Raw genomic sequence first — 23,095 nt, 5'->3', positions numbered from 1 at the left:
TCCTGGGACCCTTTCTCTTCCAGAGGCTCTCAAGCCTCTAAGCCCGTGCGCATGCCGCCTACCAGGGAGATGCGGCTAGTGGAAGGCGGTCTTGTCCCGGGCACAATCGGCGGACTCAGCTTTCCGCAGTCTGTGCACCCAGCCGGGATTTACAGAATTGCTCCCGAGAGCGTTTCCCGAAACCGAACTTAGTTTGGCCCTCTGGCGCCGCCGTACAGTCAACGCTTCTTAAGGGGGATCGGTGGCTCTTGCTGCGGGAGCTGTGGGAGAGCCCTCGGGGTCTTGGGGATTAAGAGGGAGAGTCAACATGTGCGGGAGGGACAGGAGGCGCAACCAGTTGAGGGGGATTCTCTGGCCTCATGGCCGGCGGGGATGCATCCACATTTTCTCGCCTAAGGTCCTAGCGGCTAATGTCCGCCGACGCCCCTGGCATCTCGCGGGGGCAGCGGCCCTTGCCCACGTGCTTTTCCTTAAGGAGGCACTGCGCCCAAGCAGAATCGCAGGGACAAAAGCGCGGCCAGAGGCCAGCCTGCTCGGCTAGTGCCCGCGCCACCTTAAATGAGCACCGCGGCCGGAGTCGGGCTGCCGCGGCCGTGGCCGCGGGAGTCGGCAAAAGTTTGTGGCTCTGTTACGCCTTCGCGGGACCTGCTGGGGACGCTCCTGTGCGGCCTCCCCCAGGGCGGGGAGGCCGGGTCCTCACGGCACAGCTCTGCAGGCGCCAGCAGCCCTGGGCTCGAGCAGCTTGGGGTCCCCAGGAGCCCCAGTCCTGTAGCCCGAGGACAGGCAGCCCCACCGCCCTCGCCACCACCGCGTCACGGGCTCCAGGCGGCCCGGTTTGCGCCGCTCGCGATGTCGCCGGAGCGGGGAGCGCTCCAGGGATGCCATCCAGGGATGCACCCCGCTCTGCACCCACCACGCAACCCCCATTCCTGTGCCACCCACAGCCCGGCGGGCAGTGGCCATGCTCCTGCCATTCGGGACACCCGGGCTATTGTTCCGGACTCGCGGCCGTGCCAGCTCTGAAGGAGAAGCGGCCTTCCCTGCGCGCGCGGCGGCACGAAGCGCGGCGGGCCGGGACGTTCGGCTCGGCGCGGAGGGGGAGCTCGCAGGCACCGGGAAAAGTTGCTCGGAGGGGCGGAGGCGGTGGGTGGTGGGCGGAGGCGGTGGGTGGGGGAGGCGATCGCCCTCCTATCTCCAAAGTCGAAAGTACTCCGCGCAGTTAACAGAGCTGGGAGCCGAGGCAGCCGCGGTCGCCTCTTGCGCGTCGGTCTGCGTCTCCGCCGGCAGACGCGGCACCCAGCGACTGCCTTGTCGCCGCCGCCTCCGCGCCGGGACGAGTGCGCCTAGGGGCTGGGCGAGGCGACCGCGCCCTGGACCCGCCACAAGGAGGAGGACCAGACCCTGGGCCCCGGTGCCCGCCTGCGCCCAGACGCACCCACCCGCTGGCCGCGGCCACCACCTCGCGCCGCAGTCGGTCCTCTGCCATCGGTCCTTCGCCGCCTCGTGCACGAGGTCCTCGTCACCCCGCTCCGACCGCCGACTCTCCCCTTCCTCCTCCTCCCTCCTCCCTGCCTCCCACCCGCCCCTCGCCTGTCCCTCTGCCTCCTCCGCAGCCCCGCCGCCGTTGGGTCGCCGTGCTCACAGCGATTGATTGATTGATGTTTAATTTCCTGCCAGGCGGGGCCCCCCTCCCCCCGCAACCTCCCCAGCCCTCCTCCCCGCCCCCCACTCCCCTCTTTTCTTGCGGTGGACCAGTCTGGCTTGGGTTTAGATCCATCCCCCCCACCCCCCTCCCGAAATAATCCAGAGACTTCCCCTACCCCCACCCCAAATTATTATTTTGAAGGCGCTAGATCTGGGGACCGAAAGGGGGAGGGGGAGAAATCGGAAACCGAGGACAACCCAAAAGGACTCACTTTGCCTGATGACTCAACGCAACTAATAATCATCTCCCTCTCAGTGTGTCTCTCTCTGCGGCTTGTCAGTGAGTCCGGCTCTGGCTGCTGGCAGAAGCGGCCGAGAGGGGAAAGGCTGGAGGTGACAGCTTGGGCGGCCGCCGCGTTTCCTCCCGCGCGCGGTCCCGGGTCCCTGCGTCTTCTCGGCTCTTGGTGTCACCGGTCCCACCGCTCTGGCCGCGCCTCCTCGCGAGCTAGCTGCCCTGCGAACCGGCAGCCGCGGCCCGGCGCCGCTGCCTCCGGGTTCTCAGCCCTTTCTCTCCAGAACGGGTCTCCTTCCCGAAGGTGTGAAAAGGCTCTTTCAGCCTCCTTCTCTTCCCCCCTCCTCCGCCGTCCCCTCCCCCGCTCGCTCGGGTGTCCCTTTGGAGGAGTCCTTTCCCTCTCCTCCTCCTCCCCCTCCTCCCTCCCCCCATCATCATCATAACAACCATCTCCGCACCAGAAGAAGACACCCTGACCCAGGACCTTAAACGTTAGGACCTGGGGAAGAGGGAAGGGAAAGGAGTAAAGAGGAAGAAGACTAGGAGAACACCGCAAAGCCAAGCACCAGAAACTTTCCACCCTGGATTCTCTACTTTTGCTCCATGGACAGAGCCCCAGCCAGCCAAGTTTCAGACAGACCGTGAGCAGTAAGTACGCAGGGCGAGGGCTCCCGCGCTGCGCTCGGTAGTTCGGGGAAGCCCAGGGCCAACGAAGTTCCCTCCCCGCCGCTCTCGGCCTCTCGGACCGCGAAGTCGGGGAATGCAGGCGGAACCCTCGCCCGCAGCCCTCCTGCTCGGTGTCTTCATCTTGCATCCTTCCTTTCACCTCCCCCTGCCACCTCCACCTTGTCTCCTTGACCCGTGGCGCCAACGCTGCTCGCGCAGCGAGAGCGCCCACCAGGATTCCCAGCGCGCACGCAGTACGGTGCCGGGGTCCTGCTTCTTGCGGGTGTCAGTGACAACGCGAGCGCCGTTTCATCAGGTGTTTCCCCTCCTTCCCTGCCCCCCCCAACCCCCAATCCAGGGGTGTCGAGACCTGCGGCTTCCGTGGGGAGCGCACTGCCAACCTAGTGACCCAGAGGAAAACTTTCTGGAGCGATGTTAAAATTGGGGCGGATGAAGGCTGCTCTTGCAGTAAGAATTCAAATGCTTTTTGCTTTTGTGTTTTATACTGAAGAGCTTTAAAAAAGCACTCGGGATCAGATGAAGATAAGAACGCTCCAAAATAATAACGATTGTAGCGCCCGCCTTTGTGATGGAGGTTATTCTGATAAATACCTCCAAGTGTTTTCGGATGCTTATTAATGTGGAATTAGGGTTGATTTTATGCAGGTGTGTGCTTACCTCAGGACTTGCTCTGTATAGGTAAAAAGCGGGTATTCAAGGGGTTCTTTCGCCCGGCCTTTGGCTCCTGCCTGGCTATTCACAGCGCATTTACCGGGTGGTTAATTTGGTTATGGACTTGCGCACAGCCCCCACTCCCTTCCCAAGTGGGTGGAACGTCTTTTTATGAAGTTCACTTATTCCACAATCCTGACCCCGGGACGGGCTAGGCTGTCGCACCCAGGAACGGTTTATGCCAACCCCGTCCCAATGAATGGACCACTTCTAGGCTCCCCTGGGTGCTAACCCCGGCCGCAACCCCGAGGGCTGACTTCTGGGGAGCTGCGACTGGGCAGAGGCGCCGAACCGAGGCGCTGGGCTTCCCGGGGGCCTCCCAGTGTAAGGTTGGGACCGGCTTCCCGGCTCGGTCCCCTCGGGCAGCGTGGGAGGAAGTTTGTGTGGCTGTGGTGCAGCGCTCTGCCACTGGCCTGAACGTCTATCACGTGTGTGAGCGGTTTTCCCTCTTTTTTCTCCCTCCCCCTTTCCTCCCCCCACCCCCTCCCTAGGTCCCTGTGCGTTTTATTGCGACCTGCCGGTGGGAACTTTGTCTCCGAGTCGGAGCAGCATGGAGCGGCGGAGCGAGAGCCCGTGTCTGCGGGACAGCCCCGACCGGCGGAGCGGCAGCCCGGACGTCAAGGGGCCTCCCCCGGTGAAGGTGGCCCGGCTGGAGCAGAACGGCAGCCCCATGGGAGCCCGCGGGAGGCCCAACGGCGCCGTGGCCAAGGCCGTGGGAGGTAACAGCCCGAAGCAGGGAGGCGCGCAGCCCGCGGCCCAGTGATAATGGCCTGGGTGTCAGGGTTCAGGTTGATTAGGCGCTGTCGCGGTGTAGGATTACAGGAAGTGAATTCCAGGTTGCCAAATAATGCCCCCGTCGCCTCTCATCTGCAACTGGTAGCTTCATCTCGAGTTAAAACAAGAAAGTGGTTTTTACCCAGAGGGTGGCATTTTTTGGGCATTTTGCCACTGTGTGCTGAGGTGTTGGCAGGTTTATGTCACAGCCAGCTAACTGTTTCTAGATTTTCCTAGAGAGCTTTTTAGTGATTTAACTCTTTTGCCTTGCCTCAGAGTGTCTGTTGTAGGGATGAAGTTCACGTGCGTTCGCTTTTAGGGAATAAAATAGTTGTTAATGCTCAGGCGAGTACAGGGACAAGGAGAGTTGATGTTACTTTGTAGTGAGGACAGTGCTTCAAGACAGATGAGTAACAACTGGGAATATTTCCTGCCACGTGAAATGTGGGAAATAAAGAATCACCATGAATCCATCAGGCCCTTAGAAGCTTAAATGCTGCAGTTGTCTATAGTTTAGTCATATGCATTTGTAACTTTGTTATAGGACAACAGATAAAAATAGGAAAGTAGCCTTATCAACTACATGCAGTTTCCCCTCCCAATAATTTATTAATAATTTTATTTAAAGAAAATCTTTTGTAGTTTTTACTACTGAAGCAACTACTTTCTTTTAAAGTGGTCAGGAAAAACAATCATACAAAATAAAGATATGGGAGAAATTTAAACATTGAAATGGAGTTTGTATGCCATTTGCTTAGTTGTCTTTTACATGTAAAATCCACAATTCTACATGGCATGCAGGTTTTCTGTGTGTTTGGGATAAATCACTAGTTTAATTTTTTTTTTTTTTTTTGCTTCTAACGTTTTTTCTCTAATAATTTCAACAATAGCCCATTTAATATACTTATGTTAACTTGCCTTAAATGATATAAAACCTTGGCAAACCTTAATGATAAGCTACCACCCCCTTGTTATAAGAGTCTATTTTGTATGTATTTCAAAATAGTTACTTACCTCTAAAAATGTTCATTTCCCTTTAAAGAGCTAAACACATATGTTTTATAAAATCGTAGTTTTTTCTATTACTTATTTGCAATTTCTGTTTCTTCATGGTAAATACTTAGGATGGTTTGTCTCAGTTTTTCATATTAATCATCTCACTTGAGATGCATTCATCCTTTCAGTGTTGTAAGTTAAAAAATTTGGTGATGGATTCTGCCTTATCTCCCCTTTTTGGGACTTGAAAATATACTTTATTGAGGCAAAAGAAAACTTAACAGTTCTGTGACCCACTTTTAAAAAGAGAGGTTTCTTAATTTGTCCTGATACTGGAGCAAATAATATCAGGCTTTTGGCATAATCATTTAGTATATGCATATAAGAAATAAAAATTGATAGAGAGTATGATGGTACCAATTATGAGGTATGCTAAGTGCTCAAAATATTTGAAAAAGTTCTGGAAATCCCTGGAGACAGTGTGTTCCAAAGTGGCCTTTGTGGACAGAAAAGGCTTGGACTTAAAATTTTGGTATCTTTCTTAAGATCTAATACAATTCACTAAATTGAAAGGGATCTGTAAACATTTTAGAATGTAATTGTTAATAATTGTGCTTCCCTAAAACAAGTTTTTTTCCCCCCTTCTTCTGTATCATGTTGAACTATGAAAGAAAGTGCCTTGCTCTGTTGACCAGGAATACGTTTAGTGTTAAATAGTGATTGCTTTTCAAATTTGTTGAGAATATAGTTCACATTTGAGCCCTTATATGTTTAATATAAACTAAAATTATTATCTTGGTGAAGAGTAATAGATTTGTTTCAACCAGCTGCCTTAGACACTTTCTCTTAATTAACTTGATTTAGTAATAGCAGAGGTCTTATTAGCTGCTTCCCAAGTTGAAAATAAAGATGACATTATTTTGTCTCAATACATATTGTTTATAATACATGATAGTAAAGTGGTTAAAGTTGTTTAGTGGAATTTAAATTTTTTTAAAAAGACAGATTTTACTCTCTATAGCATAATTATAAAGAGATTAATTTAGACAACTTTAGAATATAACAAATTAGAAGATAAGATTTTGATAGTACAAAGGTTTCTAATTGAATGTTAACAAAATTATTTTATGAGTTTAAGTTTATATAATTTCCAAATGTATGTTAAAGATGTTAATTATTTGCAACTTTTAACCATGTATATAGTTTGGAGCAAAGCCAAGCCTTTTGAAAAATGCACATTCTAAATTTTAAAAAATGTTTAAAATAAATTTTTAGTTAGTTTTTTTATAACTAAAGGATTTTTTTGAACATAGAGTAAATATAGATTATATTTCTACCATTCTATGTTCTTTTGTTTAAATTTTCTTTATAAAGCAATATAATAAGCATAGATAACTATGCAAGTATTTATAGCTCTTTATCATTTATTAGCATTTTCAGATATATTGCAGTCTTCTCAATGGTGTAAAGATGGATACAATAAAATTTGCCTTAAAAGTGGAGCCAAAAATTTGGGAGTACATATTTGTTAATCTTTAGTGTTCCTCTTTCTTAAAAACTGTTCTTTTAAAAATAAGGGAGATCAAGTTAATTGGTTGTCTAATCAAATAGCAATTTATCTTACTGTTTTTGATAAGCAGTGAGGTAAATATATTTTAAATATATTTCTGAATGCATTGATTGCAGTAGTAAATTCTGCTATTACTGCACTTATTTAGGTAGAGGGAATTTACTGTGTTTTTCGATGAGAACTAAGTATTCATAAAAAAGGGGGCATTATTTTAGTGTCTGAATTTAAATAGTAGAGAGGGTAGATACACTGTCACCAGTCTTTAAGGTTGTGTTTTAACAGGGGACTTAAAAGTGTGTTGTTTACTATGTGGTTAACTTTAGAAGACTCTATTAAAAACTAGATCAGTTTTGCTTTGTCTTTGCAACACTTTCTAGGATGTTTTTGCTCTTATCTGAGCAGTGTGTTTTAAAGCATGTATGTAATAAAATGTAAGTGCTCAGATGTGTATGTCAGTCAGCTTTTATAGAAGGTCCTTAGGAAAAAAAAAAAAGGCTAATATCTCTTTAAAAAACATATGAAGGCTAGGAGAGAGTTTAGAGCTAGCAAGAGCACGATGGTGTTGACAGCTTTATATCCCTGCTGGGTAACATTCACTTACTAGAATTGGCGTCTCCTCTCAGCTAGTAATTCACTCCATAAGGATTTTGAAAAAGGATGATTAATGGTGAGGAAATTTATATTTGTGAAATTGTTGATTAAAACTTACAGATCTATTTGAAGATTAGGAAAAGAAGAGATTATTAAGGATGATGAAAATAAAAATCAGATGATCCTTTTTACCACTATTAGCATAAGTACCTAAAATGTTCTGTTATATGGAATGCTTGCTTCAGCCATGCAACTTACAGCATAAAATGAAAGTGATGCCAATCATGTTTCCAGAGGAAGTAAGGCATTCTGCTTTTCTCCTGGACTGCTGAAAGGTGCTGGCCAGTTGTGCTTTAATAGCAATAAATTGTTGTGTTTCATTCATTGTTAACACAGGCATTTTCGTTTTTTAATGTTTGGCTTAAAGAAGAACTTTCAGACAGCTTTATTTAAACTGAATGAACAGCGCTTGAATATACCAGATGGTGTATTTGCTGATAGGAGGCATTAAACATCAGAAATCTTTTTGATACTTTTCATTTTCCCATGAATTTTTATGATTTTTTTGGTGTTAAATGTTCTAGATTTTAGGGAAAAATATTTAAACATTGAAAATATCTTTTAGAGAGATTTGCTTTTTTTTTTTTTTTGAAAAAAACTTGCTTATTTCTGAAAAATAATTTATGTTTTATAAATAACAATTTAATTTTGTTGGCATACTGTCTGTGGAAGTTATCTTATAACTAGTCTACCCGAAGTAGACCTATTTGTGCTACCAGGCAGCCCTTTCAAGAACATAACTGTCTTGTTGCAAGGGGAAAAAAATCATTATGCAGTACACACTGATGTATTCAAATAGGGAAGCAAATGTGATCAAGATTGTTAGTCAGGGCCTCATTTAAAACTGAACATTGTCTACAACAACAGTTAGTTTAATTGTCTACATGTGGAACACTTCCTTTTAGATGAAAAGAAATGCAGTTCGGGTCAGGTGTAGTCACCATATCAGCGACAGTAGAGAGACATTTAACTTTTTGAAAGGAGTGCAGATATGAAAGTGTAGATAGGTGTATATAGAGATTATATAATACTTAAAAATTTAGAAATATATTGTTAACATGGGCAAAATGGAGAAAACTCCATTTCCAAGGATGAATATCATAATACTTGTAGGAAGTACTCATTACTTCAAAAAGAGAAAAGATTGTATTTTCCCCTCCCACTCACTTTTTTTTTTTTTTTTTTTTTAAGGTTTTAAGATCTTTTAAATAGAATGAACTTAAGCTTTGGGGTCATCCAACAATCTAGCATGTCCTCTGTAGTTTTGCTGAGGTAGAAAAATAACTCTTCTCTAAAGTGTTTTTAGTTCTTGGCCTGTTATTAAAATAAAGATATACTTGGTTAAAAAAATATATGCAATGGAACATACACATTAAACAGAACATAGGGTATCCGCCCCTCAAAGTCCTGAGCATAATTTGATGTTTCAAGTAAGTTTGGAAGCCTTATGTTCCATCAGCAGAAACCCACTGACCATTGTATACTCAAGATCATCTGTAGTGTAGTGTGTGTGTGTGTGTGTGTGTGTGTGTGTGTGTGTGAACTACACAGATGTCCCTTAAGGCATCTGTTTTTTAACCCCTGCAGAAAATAAGCAATATCATCCTTTCCCAGAGGGTTGTAACCAGCAGAGTCTGTACATATGAGATACCCTGTTTGAATTCTTCTTTTCTTTCCTGAATTTTGTTTTAATCAATCTGTCTCTGTAGAGAGGGGAAAATAGACTAATCATCATTTATTAGATAGCTAAGAATATGAATTTGAGTCATTTTAAGTATATGGAAATCAGTTTTATTCTAGGCAATACTACAATAATTATTTGGTATATCTGGCAAAGTAGTAAGCAGTGAAGTTTGGTAATTATAATTTAAAACTCTTATTTTTCTTTCTTTTAAAAAGTATTTATTATAGAATTAGCATATATGTATATATTTAAAAAGACATGTTAAATTTACAGGGCTAGATGAATTACAAATAGTATTATTTTCCTGGGTTATACTTATCTTTTAAAGCTTTTTAGGTTTCTGTTGGAATAAAATTTCTCACCATTAAAATGTTTCTTAGGACTAAGAATCCCACATTAGGTGTGTAAAATATGTACATAGTTTGTTTCATTTCAGAAAGCCAGACTTTATCCTACATAGCATGTAAATTAATAAAGAATTCTTTATATTGTTTTATCCGTAGGCTTTTAAAAAACCTATATAACTAATATATGGTAACATAGTAATTTTTACTATCTTCCTTACATGAATACTTAGATACAATGGCATTTTGGAACATATTTAAAGATGGAGCATTTGACAAAAGTTGTATGTGTAACAGTTTGTCAGTGAAAAGTGACAAGTGGGAAATGACAAATGAAATGTTGGCATCATCACTCTTTATTTTGATAAAAATGTCTCAATTTGCAGTGATATAATACTGTTTCATATTATTTCATGAGTTGTGTGAGAATGCATAAGGGGAATTTAGATTTTGTGAACGAAAAATTAGCAGCCCAAACTCTCTTTTCAGAAGCTTTGGCAGCAAGTTCCCCGTCTCCCCCACTCCCCAAGAATAAGAACAGCAGTGAAATGTTGGATCTAACCCATACATTTTAACTCATTATTTTTTGGGGAAAAAAAAGAGAAATAACCTAAAATGGTTTCAAGTAGGAGACCTTTATGATTAGCTCAAAAAAATGAAAAAAAAGAGTTTGCCTTTTAGTTTCTATTCTTTTCTTTGTGGCAATTTTTAAATGAATGATTTGTCTCTACTGACTTTGATTGTATGAGTCTTTTTTCACTTCCAATCAACACTGCTCTCCATCATTAACTTAGGGTGCCAGTAAGGAGAGCTGTGAATTCCTGTTATTTTAAAATGCAATAGAGGTTTTGAAAATGTCTGTGGTAAAAATGGATTTTTATATACAAAAGATTCATCATCCTACTACTTAAATGTAATGTGATAAATATTTCGAAGTCAATGTAGATGCCCCAAGTGGAACTGAGGTATGACTAAAACAAAAACCAGTTGAGGACTTACAGAGTTGGAAAAATGCACAGTTGTAGCCACTATAGTGTGCTATTTTCCGTTCCTCTTTATTGTTAGCAATTAACCAAACATTATTTTTCTTCTTTTACGTAGAAACAAGCCCCGTAAGCATAACATGCTATAGTATTTTTGTAAAAATGTTCCATGGTGGAGTTTTCAAAATTATGGAACTCTAGCTATATATATTTGTTTCAATTAACACAATTATTTTGCTTCTTAGTAGCAAGTGATTTAAGAATTGTGGTAAAATCAGTATAATTATGAAAGGCTACATCAGAAATTGCATTCTACAACTTGCGTATCTTTTGCTGCTCAATTAAAAGTTTTCCTTATTTCAGATTTTTAAAAAACTAGATAAAAAGACATAATATGGAACAAGTGTGCTTTAGATATATAATTATGACAACAGGATTTATGGCATGCATTTTTTCCCCCTTTTAATTGATGTCCTTTAACTTAAACAAGTAGATGTTATGGTTATTAGTTTGACACATGCCTAAAATGCAGATCAAAGCATTAATAGAAATTTTGAGTATTTGAAACTTGCAATAAAGTTATCAGCAAACTATGTCAGTCTTATAGTAAGCATATTCTTTATTAATGGTTATGACATATAGGACAGGAAAACCTTCTGGGGAAAGGTATTTCAATTTTAGTTGCTCCTGGTACTGTTACTCATTAATAGTGTGTGGGCAAATTTAGTTCTGCTCTTATCTAGTAGCCTTATCATTGGAATGGAGTTCTATCATAGCACAGTTGGTTATTAAACTGTAAAATAACAACAAAGATCAAAAAAGGGGAAGCACTGCAAGCTACTATTTATCAAAAGGGATCCATTTCAAACCAGGGTAACTGGTGCCCACTGATGGTTGCACAGTTACTGAAATGTGCACAGCAGCTCAGTGTCTTTCTTTTGTTTATTTGACTGAAGACTTACACAGATATTTATGTATATAATATATAAAATAAGGGACTCTAGTTAGAGCAAATGCTTTTCAAAGTACTAAGATCTGACAGAGGTGATTTGCAGGCATTTGTTGTAGAAACAGCTTGAATTTCATCATGTTAACCACATATATCTTTTTCTTTCTTTAAAAAGTACCTTTTACTTGTTTTTGCATTTGGCTGGAAAGCAAGTGTATCGGTTCCTTCATAACTGATTGTGACTGATTTTTTTTTTTTAACACAAGAAAATATTTTCTTTGCAAAGAGAGCAAATTTGATGGAATACAATGCCCAAGCCTCCTGGGAAAGGACCAAAGGACTAAAGGACCAAAGACATAAAGTAAAAATAACTGTATATTTAGGTTTCCCAATTATGTCCTATATTAAAATTGAGTACTTTTATTGCATTTGTTTCAATTATTATGACATATAAGGAAAGGCAACATTGATATATTTAATAGCTTACTGAGAAGATGCATTCATATCAAAACACTTGAAATAGCAATAGCATTTTTGAAATACTATTTTTTGAGGGTTAACAGAACAAGAACTTTCTTTTGTCATAATCCAAAGATGCTAACAGAGCAGCATGATAAATGTCTCTTTAAGTGTCGTAGTAAAAGAAAATGACTTGTCTTCTGAGGCAGTGGAGAGTTTATGTTGTTTTGGACCCATTTCCCAAGCAGTGATCGAAAACAGATTACAATAACAATTATACAGTCAGAAGATGCAATATCCATTTCTGCTTTAATTGAGTGAAAGAATAATAAAAACATCATTAAGAAAAATGAGGTGGACCTGTCACACAATGTACAAATTTTTAGTCTTGGAGAAGATGCAGAAAAACTGAAGTGCTTTTCGCTTACTTTTTTGTGTTTATTAGCTAAAATCTGTTTTGGGGAGAGACCATTTGGCTCTCATTCTTCCCTGAGAAGTTCAGAGAGGAGCCCATGGGAAGTGGTTGCCCAGGAGACATTACAAATGACCATTGACTTTGTCTTCATACACAGTTTGACCAGGAAAATCCCATTTTCTTAAATTCTACCTGAGGCGGAACTACTCTCCCCCTCCTTTTTTTTGTCTCTGTAAATGGAAATCAGAAGTAATGAATGTTCCTCTTGTTACAAAGCCCAGCCAAGTAAGGGTTAGGTGTGGTTCCTAGGCCTGCTGTTCTTCGTCTTCCCAAAGTCCAAACCAGGCTGAAGGGGAGAGAGAGAGTGGAGGCCTAATAGTGAGCACCCTCATTTCTCCTCAGCACACATGGGAGTAACCTGAGTTGCTCTGTGGTCACATCACCTGAGGTGTACTCACTTGACTGTCACCGAATTGCAGAGGCTTTTGCTTCGACCTGCAGTCCTCTGAATCACGAAATCGATGTCCTTAACGTTGCTGAGACTCCAGCTCTCATTCCACAGAGCTACGCTTTCAGCAACTCCGAATGAACTGCCAGGCAGCAGCCAAGAATCAGGCTCATTTCCCCTCATTCTGGGCTGTGTTTGTTACTCTATTCATAGAAACTGTGAGCTCCTGAAGAAACCTAGGTGGTGATGGTGGAGTTCACCCCGGAACCCTGGCTCAGGGTGGGGATACCTGAGGTGGGGATAACTCGGGTTACCCCCCGTGTGTGGTGGGGATACTAAAACTGCAAATAATGTTGGCCATCAGAGTAGTCAGAGCTCCAGGTTTTACTCAGTTGACAGACTTAGAGGGGAATATTTCTTTCATCTGTCACTGAGTTTCTTGGGTTTAATATTTAAAAACCTTCCTGAGGTGACAAAATGAAAGAAACAAGATAAGCAGTACATCCTCCTGATGGAGGTCTCATAATTTCAGAACTCTCCCGAGCATTTATCATCCCTTTTAGAGTGGGATGTATATCAAACAGCCCCAAAAAAGCTTTTTTAAAAAAGTTTTTTAATCCATAGAGTCTAGTTAATAGTGCCTTCATTGAAATGCTTTTGTCAGCAAAGGGTTTTCAGTTTTAACATTTACATAACCTAACAGTGTTGATGAAGACCATGAGCTTTAAGGGTCTATTAGTGGTTCCGTTTCTTCTGGACTTTATAATTTAAACCTAAACATTAATTCTGGGTGGAACTTGGCATAATGTCTTTTTGCCTTGGAGGGAATTTTTGTTGTACAATTAAAAAAAAGTGTTTTTTTTTTTTTTTTTTTTTTTCATACGATCACCTTCTCCATGTCCCTCTTCCGCAAGTAAACAGCAATTAAATAGTCAAGGTTTTAAAAGGGCTTCTTTAGTTTAAAAAAAGGAGTGGTTATTTTAGGTGAATTTAACAATTTTCCATTAGTTCCCATTGCAAACTAGTGCTTTGGTATTAACAAGGAAGTTCTGTGAGGCTGATAATGCAGTGGAAATATTTTTCTTTTCTGTCTCTCTCCCCTGTATACAAGAAAGCCCTGTGGTAAAATTTTTAAATAAAACCATTTTGCATGACAGTTGAAACTTACAAATCATTTGCTGCTATTCTTCATTAGAAGCTGAGAGACAAACACGTTTTAAATTTTTTGTCACCTGTAATTGTAACATTGACTGGAAAGAAAGAAATTGGAATCTTAAGTCATTACGTGACTGAATTTTTCAGTATTATTTTGGAAAATAAACTGTGATCCTTAATATGATCTTTTTGATGTATTAATACTATGTTAAAGTTGAGTTATTGTAGTAATCTAATTACATGTTAAGTGGGAAATTAGAAAGCACTAAAGAAACTTTGAATGATAAATTGTCTTCATCTGAAAACCAGAAGGTATTCAGAATGTGAGTGAAGGTGCCTGTCAGGAGAGAAGCATTCCTAGAGGCTCCATTCGGACAAGATGTTGTCCTTTAGATTTGGGAAATGTAGTATTAGAACACCCCACACCCTGTAGTATCGAGGGAGTATAAGAAGAGCAAATTATTCTCTGAATAGGAAGTTATTACACGTTTAATACCCAGGTAAAGCCACTTTACAAGGGTAAATAAAGTGATCCTGACTTTTTTCCTTCTCAAATGAATCTCTAGGTAATATTCAGCAAAACTACCTCTATTTACAGCCTCATTCATATGGCAAGTTTGAGCCTTAAGCACGTTTTTACAGCTAACTTATAAACTCCCCCAAAACTGGGGCTTACCGTTGAAAGTCGGCCAACACTGTTACAAATGGTCATTAGTTCCCAAGAAACTTTGAGAAGAAAAAGAACTGTAGGAAAATGCCATGGCTTTAGTAAGAACCGTTTTGTTTCATGTGTATTTTTTGCCACCATGGCAGAACTGGGGGCTGACCTGCATGTTCAGGATTGATACTGAACATTCTCCTATGGAAATGTATAGGATTCCAATTAGTGCAGGGTCAGAGCACAGATGTACCTCTTTTTTCACACTGTTCCAAGTGGTTAGTGGGAAACAAGCTGCAAAGTAATTCCCTTGGCCCCCCAATAAAAAGATTTATAGCAAAATAATTCTCAGCTCCATAATGGGACTGTTGTAGTTTTGTGTTTGATATTTGTAGGACTGAAATACAGTCCATGTACCCAAACTAAGCATTTATTGTAAACAAGTTAACTGCCAAGAGCTTATATTCTGTCAAACATAATTATATTAAAGATTGATGTATAGCTTGAAAGTGAGTTTAAGGGAGACAGTTCTTTTTAACCAAGGCAGGCTTCTCAGATGCAGCTCTCTTCTTCCTTTGCTAGAATGACACAGTAAAGCCATCTCTCGCCGCCAGCCTCTCATATATAGAATAAACACAGGCTTGCTCTTTGAAAACATAGCTGTTTGTCGATCCTATTTGTGTTAACAAAATAAATGAACTTATATTCATAGAAACTTTCATGTATAGTTTCTTCTATCATCTCCATCTAGATCTAGCAGTGATGGTGCCAAGATAAAATAACAACTCTTACCTCTTGGGCGATACTGAAGTTCACCCACAAACTTAAACGTATACTATTAAGTTAATCCCAGATGAAATTCTTTTCTCCTTCAATATGGAGTTTGAAATAATGTTTGACTTGTGTTTCTGTTATTTTGTATTGGGCTTGTCGGAATAGAACTGTTTTGAAACTGACCTTCTAGGGGAAGGGGGACAACACCAATACCTTTATTTCATGGCTCAGAAGTTATATTTTATGCTTAAATAATTTATGAACCAGAGACTCTAGGGAAAATGAAATCTTTTTGAGATTAAGGTGTTCATACCTGGAATTACTCCCCATTTAAAATGCTACAGTAGTCTACCAGGGTTTTTCTTTGAGGAAAGTAGAATCTTACATTTTATTTAGGGTAAATATTTCTCACTTTTTTGTCCAGGAGACAAATCACTTTAGGCTTTGATAACACTTCTCAAAGGCAGTAAAAAGTGGAATAACTCTTTTTTTGGTTGGGTGATAGCCTTTGGATAAACATATTCAGGATGAACCTAAGGTTTCCAAGAGGTTTGTATGCAGAGACTTAAATAGTCTCTTTCATTTTTAAAATATTAATTTTAATATTTTATTTTGGAAATTATATAAATTATAAAGAGGATGTATTAGAACCATAAAGTGAAAAAAAAATACTAGTTTTCTCTATTCTGTTTTTCTGATTAATTTCTATAAATTACACACGCACTACATATATACTTAAAATATTTTGTCTGGGAAGTATTCCATCAGACCCTGGTTTCCCTGGTCTGTAGGCTGGGTTTTATTAACTTGATCTGAGTCACAATAATAATATCCTATGTATTGCAAACCAGAGGTCTCAGTCATATCCCCTAAGGGGACTGGAGAATACACACTATGATTTTGACTTTCTTGCTCTTTCTCCCTCCTGTTTTTTTCTCTTTCTCCTTTCAGTGTTAGCCCTTTCACCAGTTTGTTTGTTATTGCGTCTTGATGGATGCATTTGTTGAATATAAGAATGAGAGTGGCTTTTAATGGCTGGGAAACGAAGGTGGTAGTTGCCTGTCTGCTTAAGCTCGGCTTTGTGAAATCTGCATTCATTGCACAGTGTTACTTTCTACATATCTATTAAATATCCATAAATGTTTTGCTGTTTGAACTCTGAGCATAGACAGTAGGATTTTCTTTTTGTGAGGGAGAAAGCCTTTTATTTTTTTGCTATAAAAACTTTACTTTTCAGTTTTTTATTTGATAAAAATCTCTCCATTCTAGTATGATTTCCTTTGAGGCTCTGCACCAGTGTTTGATCTCAATTTTTAATAATTTTTGTGAGTTAAACTCCCCAAAGAAAACATGCTTGTGCTATGAAATATTCCCACTAGAAATCCGGGTAGTCTTGTCTTATTGAGAGCTGAACACTTGATTCCTTTATTAATTCCTTTCAAGAGGACCTCAGTACAGTTAACCTTTCCTTAACACTACACTGGAGAAATTAATCAAGCTTTTTTTTTTTTTTTTAATTGTTTGAATTAGATAAAATAACATTTAGGCAGAGCTCAAAACCTGAAGTAAATGTTAGTATAAGGACAATTTTCATTGACTCCTTTTTTGACACATGGGACTCTGAGTTGCAAATAGCTTTTCCAGAGAGGATGATGAGAATAAGGTGGGGAGGTGAATCGATCTCTGCTTAAATACTATTTTCAACAGAGTGAGACTCTGTCTCAAAAAAAAAAAAAAAAAAAATCTTCTCAGAAACCTCCAGAATGAAATTTTACTTAACGAAGGACAGAAACCCTGGCATTCATAAATTATGGTAGTCGTTTTTAACATGTGGTTGAGTCTCAGGACTTATGCATATTTGTATTTTTCACCTATTGTGAAAAGAACCTGAAGAATTTAGGCTTGAACTAAGGATACTTCAACAATATGCCATACACTTGAACTTTTCTGTTATATTCAAACTTGTATATCCTACTTTTTTCCTTTCTATTTTTTAAAAATTATTTAATTATTTATTTTAGAGATGGGTCTGGCTCTGTAACTCTGGCTGGAGTGCAGTGGTGAGATCATTGCTCACTGTAGCCTCGAACTCCTAAGCTCAAGTGATCCTCCCACTTCAGCCTTCCAAGTAGGTGGGATTAACAGGCTCTGGCCACTGTGCCCGGCTCTTTTGTCCTTACATTTTTTTTTTTTTTTAAATTCTAGGATTATTAAACATTTTGTCTTTCTGTAGTTACTAAATTTAGAAAAGATACTGTAGACTTTCAGTGCAGGATATGGGTAGGACTACCAACAAGACCCCCGTGGCTCTAGGGTGTGTACAGAGCACGGTGCAGCACGCCACTTTGTTGCACACCCATCCATGCCATGCCCGTGGTGATACACCGACAGGTTCTGTCAATAGTGGTCATGCACAGTGCTGTGATCTGGCCAACTTCCCCTGGACAACATGGAGCAAGCTCCTGAATCCACTTGTGTGAATCATTTCCTAGAAAGCTTTCCTTGTCTGCTGATGCTGAGTGCAGTGCAATGGGGCCAGAGTGATATGGACAAGTTTGACAGCTAGGCAGACACTGCCTATTAATGGTGGTGATTAATATCTAAGTGGAATTGCCATTTTGTTAAACTAAACCAACATTTATTTTGGGCCCACTATATAGGTCAGGCTCGGGTGGGAGGGGCTTGAGGGAGCTAAGTCTAGTCCTTGTTTGAGGATGAAAATGGTGGGCCTTTCCTCTACGCCCACTAGAGCCTCGGCATTCCTGACATCGGAGAATTTAGTTCTGTGGGTCAGGCTTGCTGTGGCAGAGTTCCCAGGTGTGGCTCAGGCTTCTTTTGTTTAGATAAGCTTCCGCAAATTGCCTCCTATGTACCTGTGAAATACTGTTTTGCAAACTGCCTGGCCAGTTTGATCTTGCCACTTAATTTCTATAACAGAAGGATGTTTAGAGACCTGGAGTTTCTCCTTCAGCTTTCGGACCTGACTTCGGGTTGACTTGTGGTTGCTTTGCCTGGAGTCAGGCCTGGAATCAGAGATGTGGAAGGCCAGAACTCATTTCCCTTCCCTACCATTTTAGGCTCAGTTTGATCCTTTGGGGTTGTCAGTGAGAGAGGACTAGCGTCCACCCTCCCATCCTCACCCCCGCCTATTTTTGTTCTTATTGTCCAAAGTTAAGATTGGCTTCAGGGGTTGCAAAGTAGTGTCTGGTTTTCCTAGAGAGAATTCTGAGAATAAGCTGTTTCTTGATATCATTCTCAACCCCACTGCCCCCACAAGTAGTGGGAAAGCCATCAAGATGAGTTATTATTGAATAAATCAATATTAGATATTTATTATTTCATAATAAATAATAAAATTGAGTAATAAATATTCAATATATTGTAAACTACACATTCTCTGAAAAATTCACTTGTTTTTCTAGTTGGTTTTTTCTTAACTTGTATTCAATATTTCTTAACTCTTACTCAATTTCTTACTCTTATTCAATATTATTGAATATTATTTATTATTTAGTTGGAGGTCTAATCCTGAGTTGCACCTGGGTCATGGGTAAATATGAAATTGAGTTATTGTATGTTTGGCTCAGTTTGTACCTAAGAGTAATTATGATGGCTGGGCAAGATGGGTCACACCTATAATCCCAGCGCTTTGGGAGGCCAAGGAAGGTGGATCATCTGAGGTTAGGAGTTCAAGACCAGTGTGACCAACATGGAGAAACCCTGTATCTACTAAAAATACAAAATTAGCCGGGTGTGGTGGCGCATGCCTGTAATCCCAGCTACTCGGGAGGCTGAGACAGGAGAATCGCTTAAGCCTGAGGTAGAGGTTGCGGTGAGCCGAGATCATGCCATTGCACTCCAGCCTGGGCAATAAGAGTGAAATTCCATCAAAAAAATAAAAGTAATTATGATGTAGAGTTTGCCTTTCTCATAATTGGAAAATTGACTGATCTCTACCTGTAAACGACTTAGAACTTGCTGCTGTCCCACCTCTGTCTTGGCTTCTGCTTCCTCTACAATAAGAGTTAAGTAAAAGCCAACTAGAAAAACAAGTGAATTAATGTTTCAGGGAGTGTGTAGTTTACAAGCAAAGGACAGGGAGGAGCGTTGAAAACTGGAGCAGTTGGGGGAGCCTAGAGGGCCTCTGGTCCTCCTGTGGACCTGTGGGTGACTCCCTTTGCATCCAAATGATTGCTCTTCCCTCTCCTTTAAAATTGGTGAATTTTTTTTCCTACTGTTTCTTATTATACTACCTGAAATTTCTTCCATGAGAAGTTTATTTGAAATAAAGTATATGTTTTACAGTGAAGATCTAGCTGAGGAGATTAAGGAGAACACTAAACCATTCAAACAGTATAGCAAGCATCTTTTTATCTATTAATCTCTGGAATTTTTGAGATTAGCCCCTGGGGGGAGTAGGAGGCTGGAGTGGAATGTAGAGCCTGCGGCTGCCTTAGCCCAGGAGGCTGGGCGCCCAGTAGAGGACAGCAGGGCCGCAAAGAGGAGACTAGGAAGGCCGCATTGCATCCCTTTTTGAAATTTTTCCTGGGACCCCAACAGGGAGGTGAGAAACACCCTGTTCTTTCTGTTTACGGTTGCAATTTTAGGTGCTCAGGCTTTTCTTTATTATTATTATTATTATTTGAGGCAGAGTCTCTTTCTGTTGCCCAGGCTGGAGTGCAGTGGCATGGTCTCGGCTCACTGCAACCTCTGTCTCCTAGGTTCAAGGCATTCTCCTGCCCTCAGCCTCCCAAGTAGCTGGGATTATAGGTGCCTGCCACCACGCCGGGCTAGGGTCTCACCATGTTGGTCAGACTGGTCTTGAACTCCTGACCTCAGGTGATCTGCCCGCCTCGGCCTCCCAAAGTGCTGGGATTACAGGCGTGAGCCACTGCACCCAGCCTCTTTATTATTTTAGGATGGAAAGAAGGGGCTAGAGGTTAATGTTGGCAAGTGACTTCTCTTCTTGTCTGTGACTCAGTATGTATGTATATGATTGGGTCAGTGAGTGAGAGAGAGAGAGAGAGAGAGAGAGAAAATCAGAGTATGAGGTTATAGAACAAGTAAATCGTTATTTTGATTTTCTGATAAATTTACAATAAGAAAAATTAGTAGCCATCCCTCACTTTTTCTCTCTGTCCTCTTGAAGACTGTTATTCACTCAGTTTATGTGATAAAGTTTGTTTCAGTATTTTGAACAGCTTGTTCTTTGGTATTTCAGGTTCAGTTTTATACAAAGAAAAGATAGCAATCTTTATAATCTCCAGTTAGCCCTGGGACCTTCTCAGGTGATAGAACTAGATATGCTGCAGGCCCCAGGGAAGGGAGTGGGCCCTGTCTCCTGCCTTCCTTCAAGAGACAGATGGGCTTCAGGAGTCCTTTGAAAGAGGGGAGGCGAAAGCCTGGCCTCCTCTCATCTCAAACTGGCTCCTGTCATTCAGGAGTGCTGGTGGACCAAGGAGACAAAGGGGCTAGGGAGGAGGCTGGAGACGATGCCGATTTACACTAAAGTGTGACCATTCATGTGAGCCTTTCTTTCTTTCTTTGTCTGTGAATAATGGAAGGGCAGGAGCCGTCTTTGATTCCCCCTCCATGCCTAGCATGGTGCCAGACACCTGGTAGGCAGGCAAAAGGTGAATTCACTTACGAGTAGCACAGGTCGCCCATTGGACATAGCAAGTGGTAAAGGGTCCTTTTTATTAAGAGGCCAAGCCCTTAGATTTCAATGGGTGTGGATTCTGGAGTGTTGTTTTCAACTCTTAGGAAAGCAGCCTGCTTAGGATTTAGAGCTGGATAACCTGAACTATTCTGCCCTTGCCTCACTGTGTTTCTTAGGACATGTTACTTCTCCCGTAGTTTCAGTTTCCTAATTTATCAACTGAAAATAATGCTAACCCTGTTACAGGGTAAATGTGAGAAGATAAAGGTGTGTATGTTAGACTACATGATGATCTAGGAAGTGCAGTGCAAAGCAGGAGTTTATTTCATGCCCCAACTTTGGCACAAGGCTCTTGAATCCTGTCACCTAGACGCCTTGCTGCAGCTGCACCATCTTTCGTCTTTCATTGTTGAGTTAAACGTTCAGAGTCTTCGAGAATATGCATTCCTCAGGTCACTTTCATAGCCAGTGTTGTGACATTTCCTGAAGTTTGTTCTTTAGAATGAAGGGAAGGGGGAAAGAGCTGTTTCCTAATAAAAGAAGTTGGATTAATATAGTTAGTAATAAAACAGCAGCCTGCAATTGCAGATAAGGTAACACATTGGATTTTGGAATTTAACCAAGAGTGCTTCTGTCTTCAGGACTCCTAAAATCTGGAACACAGAGGAAAGACAGCCAAAGGGCTCATGACAGTCACACTATTGGCCTAGTATCAGTTTGTGATAAATGTATCCTGTGTGAGAAAAAGTTATATATTGTTATTGGGCAGATTCATTAGAACAGTGCTCTCTGATATTAATACAAATATAAGCCACATGTATAATTTTAAATTTTCTAGTAGCTACACTAAAAGTTAAACAGATGAAGTTAATTTTAATAATATATTTTATTTAACTCAGTATATTCAAGATATTCTACATGCAATTACTTTTAAAAAATCATTTATGTTTATTTTTATTTCTTTTTGTTATTAAGTCATTAAAATCTAGTATGTATTTTATACTTATGGCACATCTCAATTTGAGACCAGCTATGTTTCAAGTACTCAATTGCTACATGAAGTTAGAGGCTGCTATAATGGACAGGTAGTTTTATTGTGCTTTTAAGCACTTTCACCTTTTTTGCATGGGACATGTTAAACACTTTAAGCCGTTGCCATTTGCATAATAGGCCATTCAATGATTATTAGTATCATCTTTATTCTGAAGAAATGCCTTTTAGTTAGTATCATGAGCATTGATTACAGACCTTGAAAAAAATTACTGGTTAACTTTTTTTCCTCTGTAAAATGGTATTAATACTGATTTTGAAAAAAGGAAAACAGATTCCATTGTTTGAGAGCTGTCAGACAACTTAAATATGTAATATTGTTTAATCTTCACCACAGATCTACGATGTAGATATTGTTTGCGTTTTGGCTAGGAGAAATTTGAGCTTCAGAGAGGTCAGATGAACTGCTCAAGGTCACACACAGGTAAAGAGGGACAGTGCCAAGACTTGACCTTGACCAACTGCTGTTCATCACCACATCTAACCATTTTTGCACATATCTCAATTCTCACAGCTGTTGCTGTGAACAGTGACAGTAACAATGGTTAACGCCTTATAAATTATACACACTTCTTCAGAAATAATGTCAGAATGAAAATGACAGTTTCAGTATCATCACTAATGACAGTTGGAAGAATGCATTTTTCTAGTGTAGAGAGGGTACCAGGCTTATTTTGCCTCTTTGACGACAGAATTCATCATTTATCCCAATTACCAGAACAACTCTTAATTTTTAGCAAATGGCTGAGGCCGAGCGCCTGTCCTCTAGATTAAACTACCTGCTTACCTCCTGTGATTGTAAAAGGCTTAGTAAGGCTTATGATCAGAAGGTTCAAAGTTCTCTACTAGATCGTCTGAAAATGGGTCTGTGCTACAATAAAAGAAAAATAATGTTGGAAGCTCAAGATATAGGGCTAGAGCAAGATTTTCTTTTTTCTTCACCATTTCTAAATTTTGTTGAAAATGGATTTCAGTTTTACATTTTTATTCTTTTATTGGAACTTTTAAATTCTCCCCATTCTTAATTTATTTTGTGAAGTGCTTTTCAAGCACCTCCCTGTCTTTCTATTCATTGTCACTTTTCTCTCTCTCTTTTTTTTTTCTTTCTTTTTCCCTCTTTTTGCCTGGGACGAGTTGTGAATAAGATGGACAAATCTCTCTCTCTCTCTCGGCATGTATTTTTACTCATCCT

The 23,095-nt window shown here is 40.9% G+C and overlaps 1 protein-coding gene across 2 annotated transcripts in view; it reads left to right on the top strand.

The window, feature by feature from the left end:
- The first annotated feature begins 1,779 nt into the window (after positions 1-1,779).
- The window catches only part of SATB2 (SATB homeobox 2), a 186,954-nt gene continuing 165,638 nt past the window's right edge, over positions 1,780-23,095 (top strand). The window contains exons 1-3 of one of the 2 annotated variants that reach the window (XM_073019896.1): positions 2,434-2,584; positions 2,961-3,070; positions 3,826-4,053. In XM_073019896.1, coding sequence (XP_072875997.1) covers positions 3,885-4,053 — 169 coding nt within the window. In that variant the 5' untranslated portion in view covers positions 2,434-2,584; positions 2,961-3,070; positions 3,826-3,884. Of the gene's footprint in view, positions 2,585-2,960; positions 3,071-3,825; positions 4,054-23,095 lie in introns of both variants that reach the window. The other variant, XM_007965764.3, reaches the window with a different exon arrangement.

The sequence above is a fragment of the Chlorocebus sabaeus genome, chromosome 10 (assembly GCF_047675955.1).
Source record: "Chlorocebus sabaeus isolate Y175 chromosome 10, mChlSab1.0.hap1, whole genome shotgun sequence".
NCBI classification, from domain to species: Eukaryota; Metazoa; Chordata; class Mammalia; order Primates; family Cercopithecidae; genus Chlorocebus; species Chlorocebus sabaeus.
This window is presented reverse-complemented; position numbering and strand designations above follow the sequence as displayed.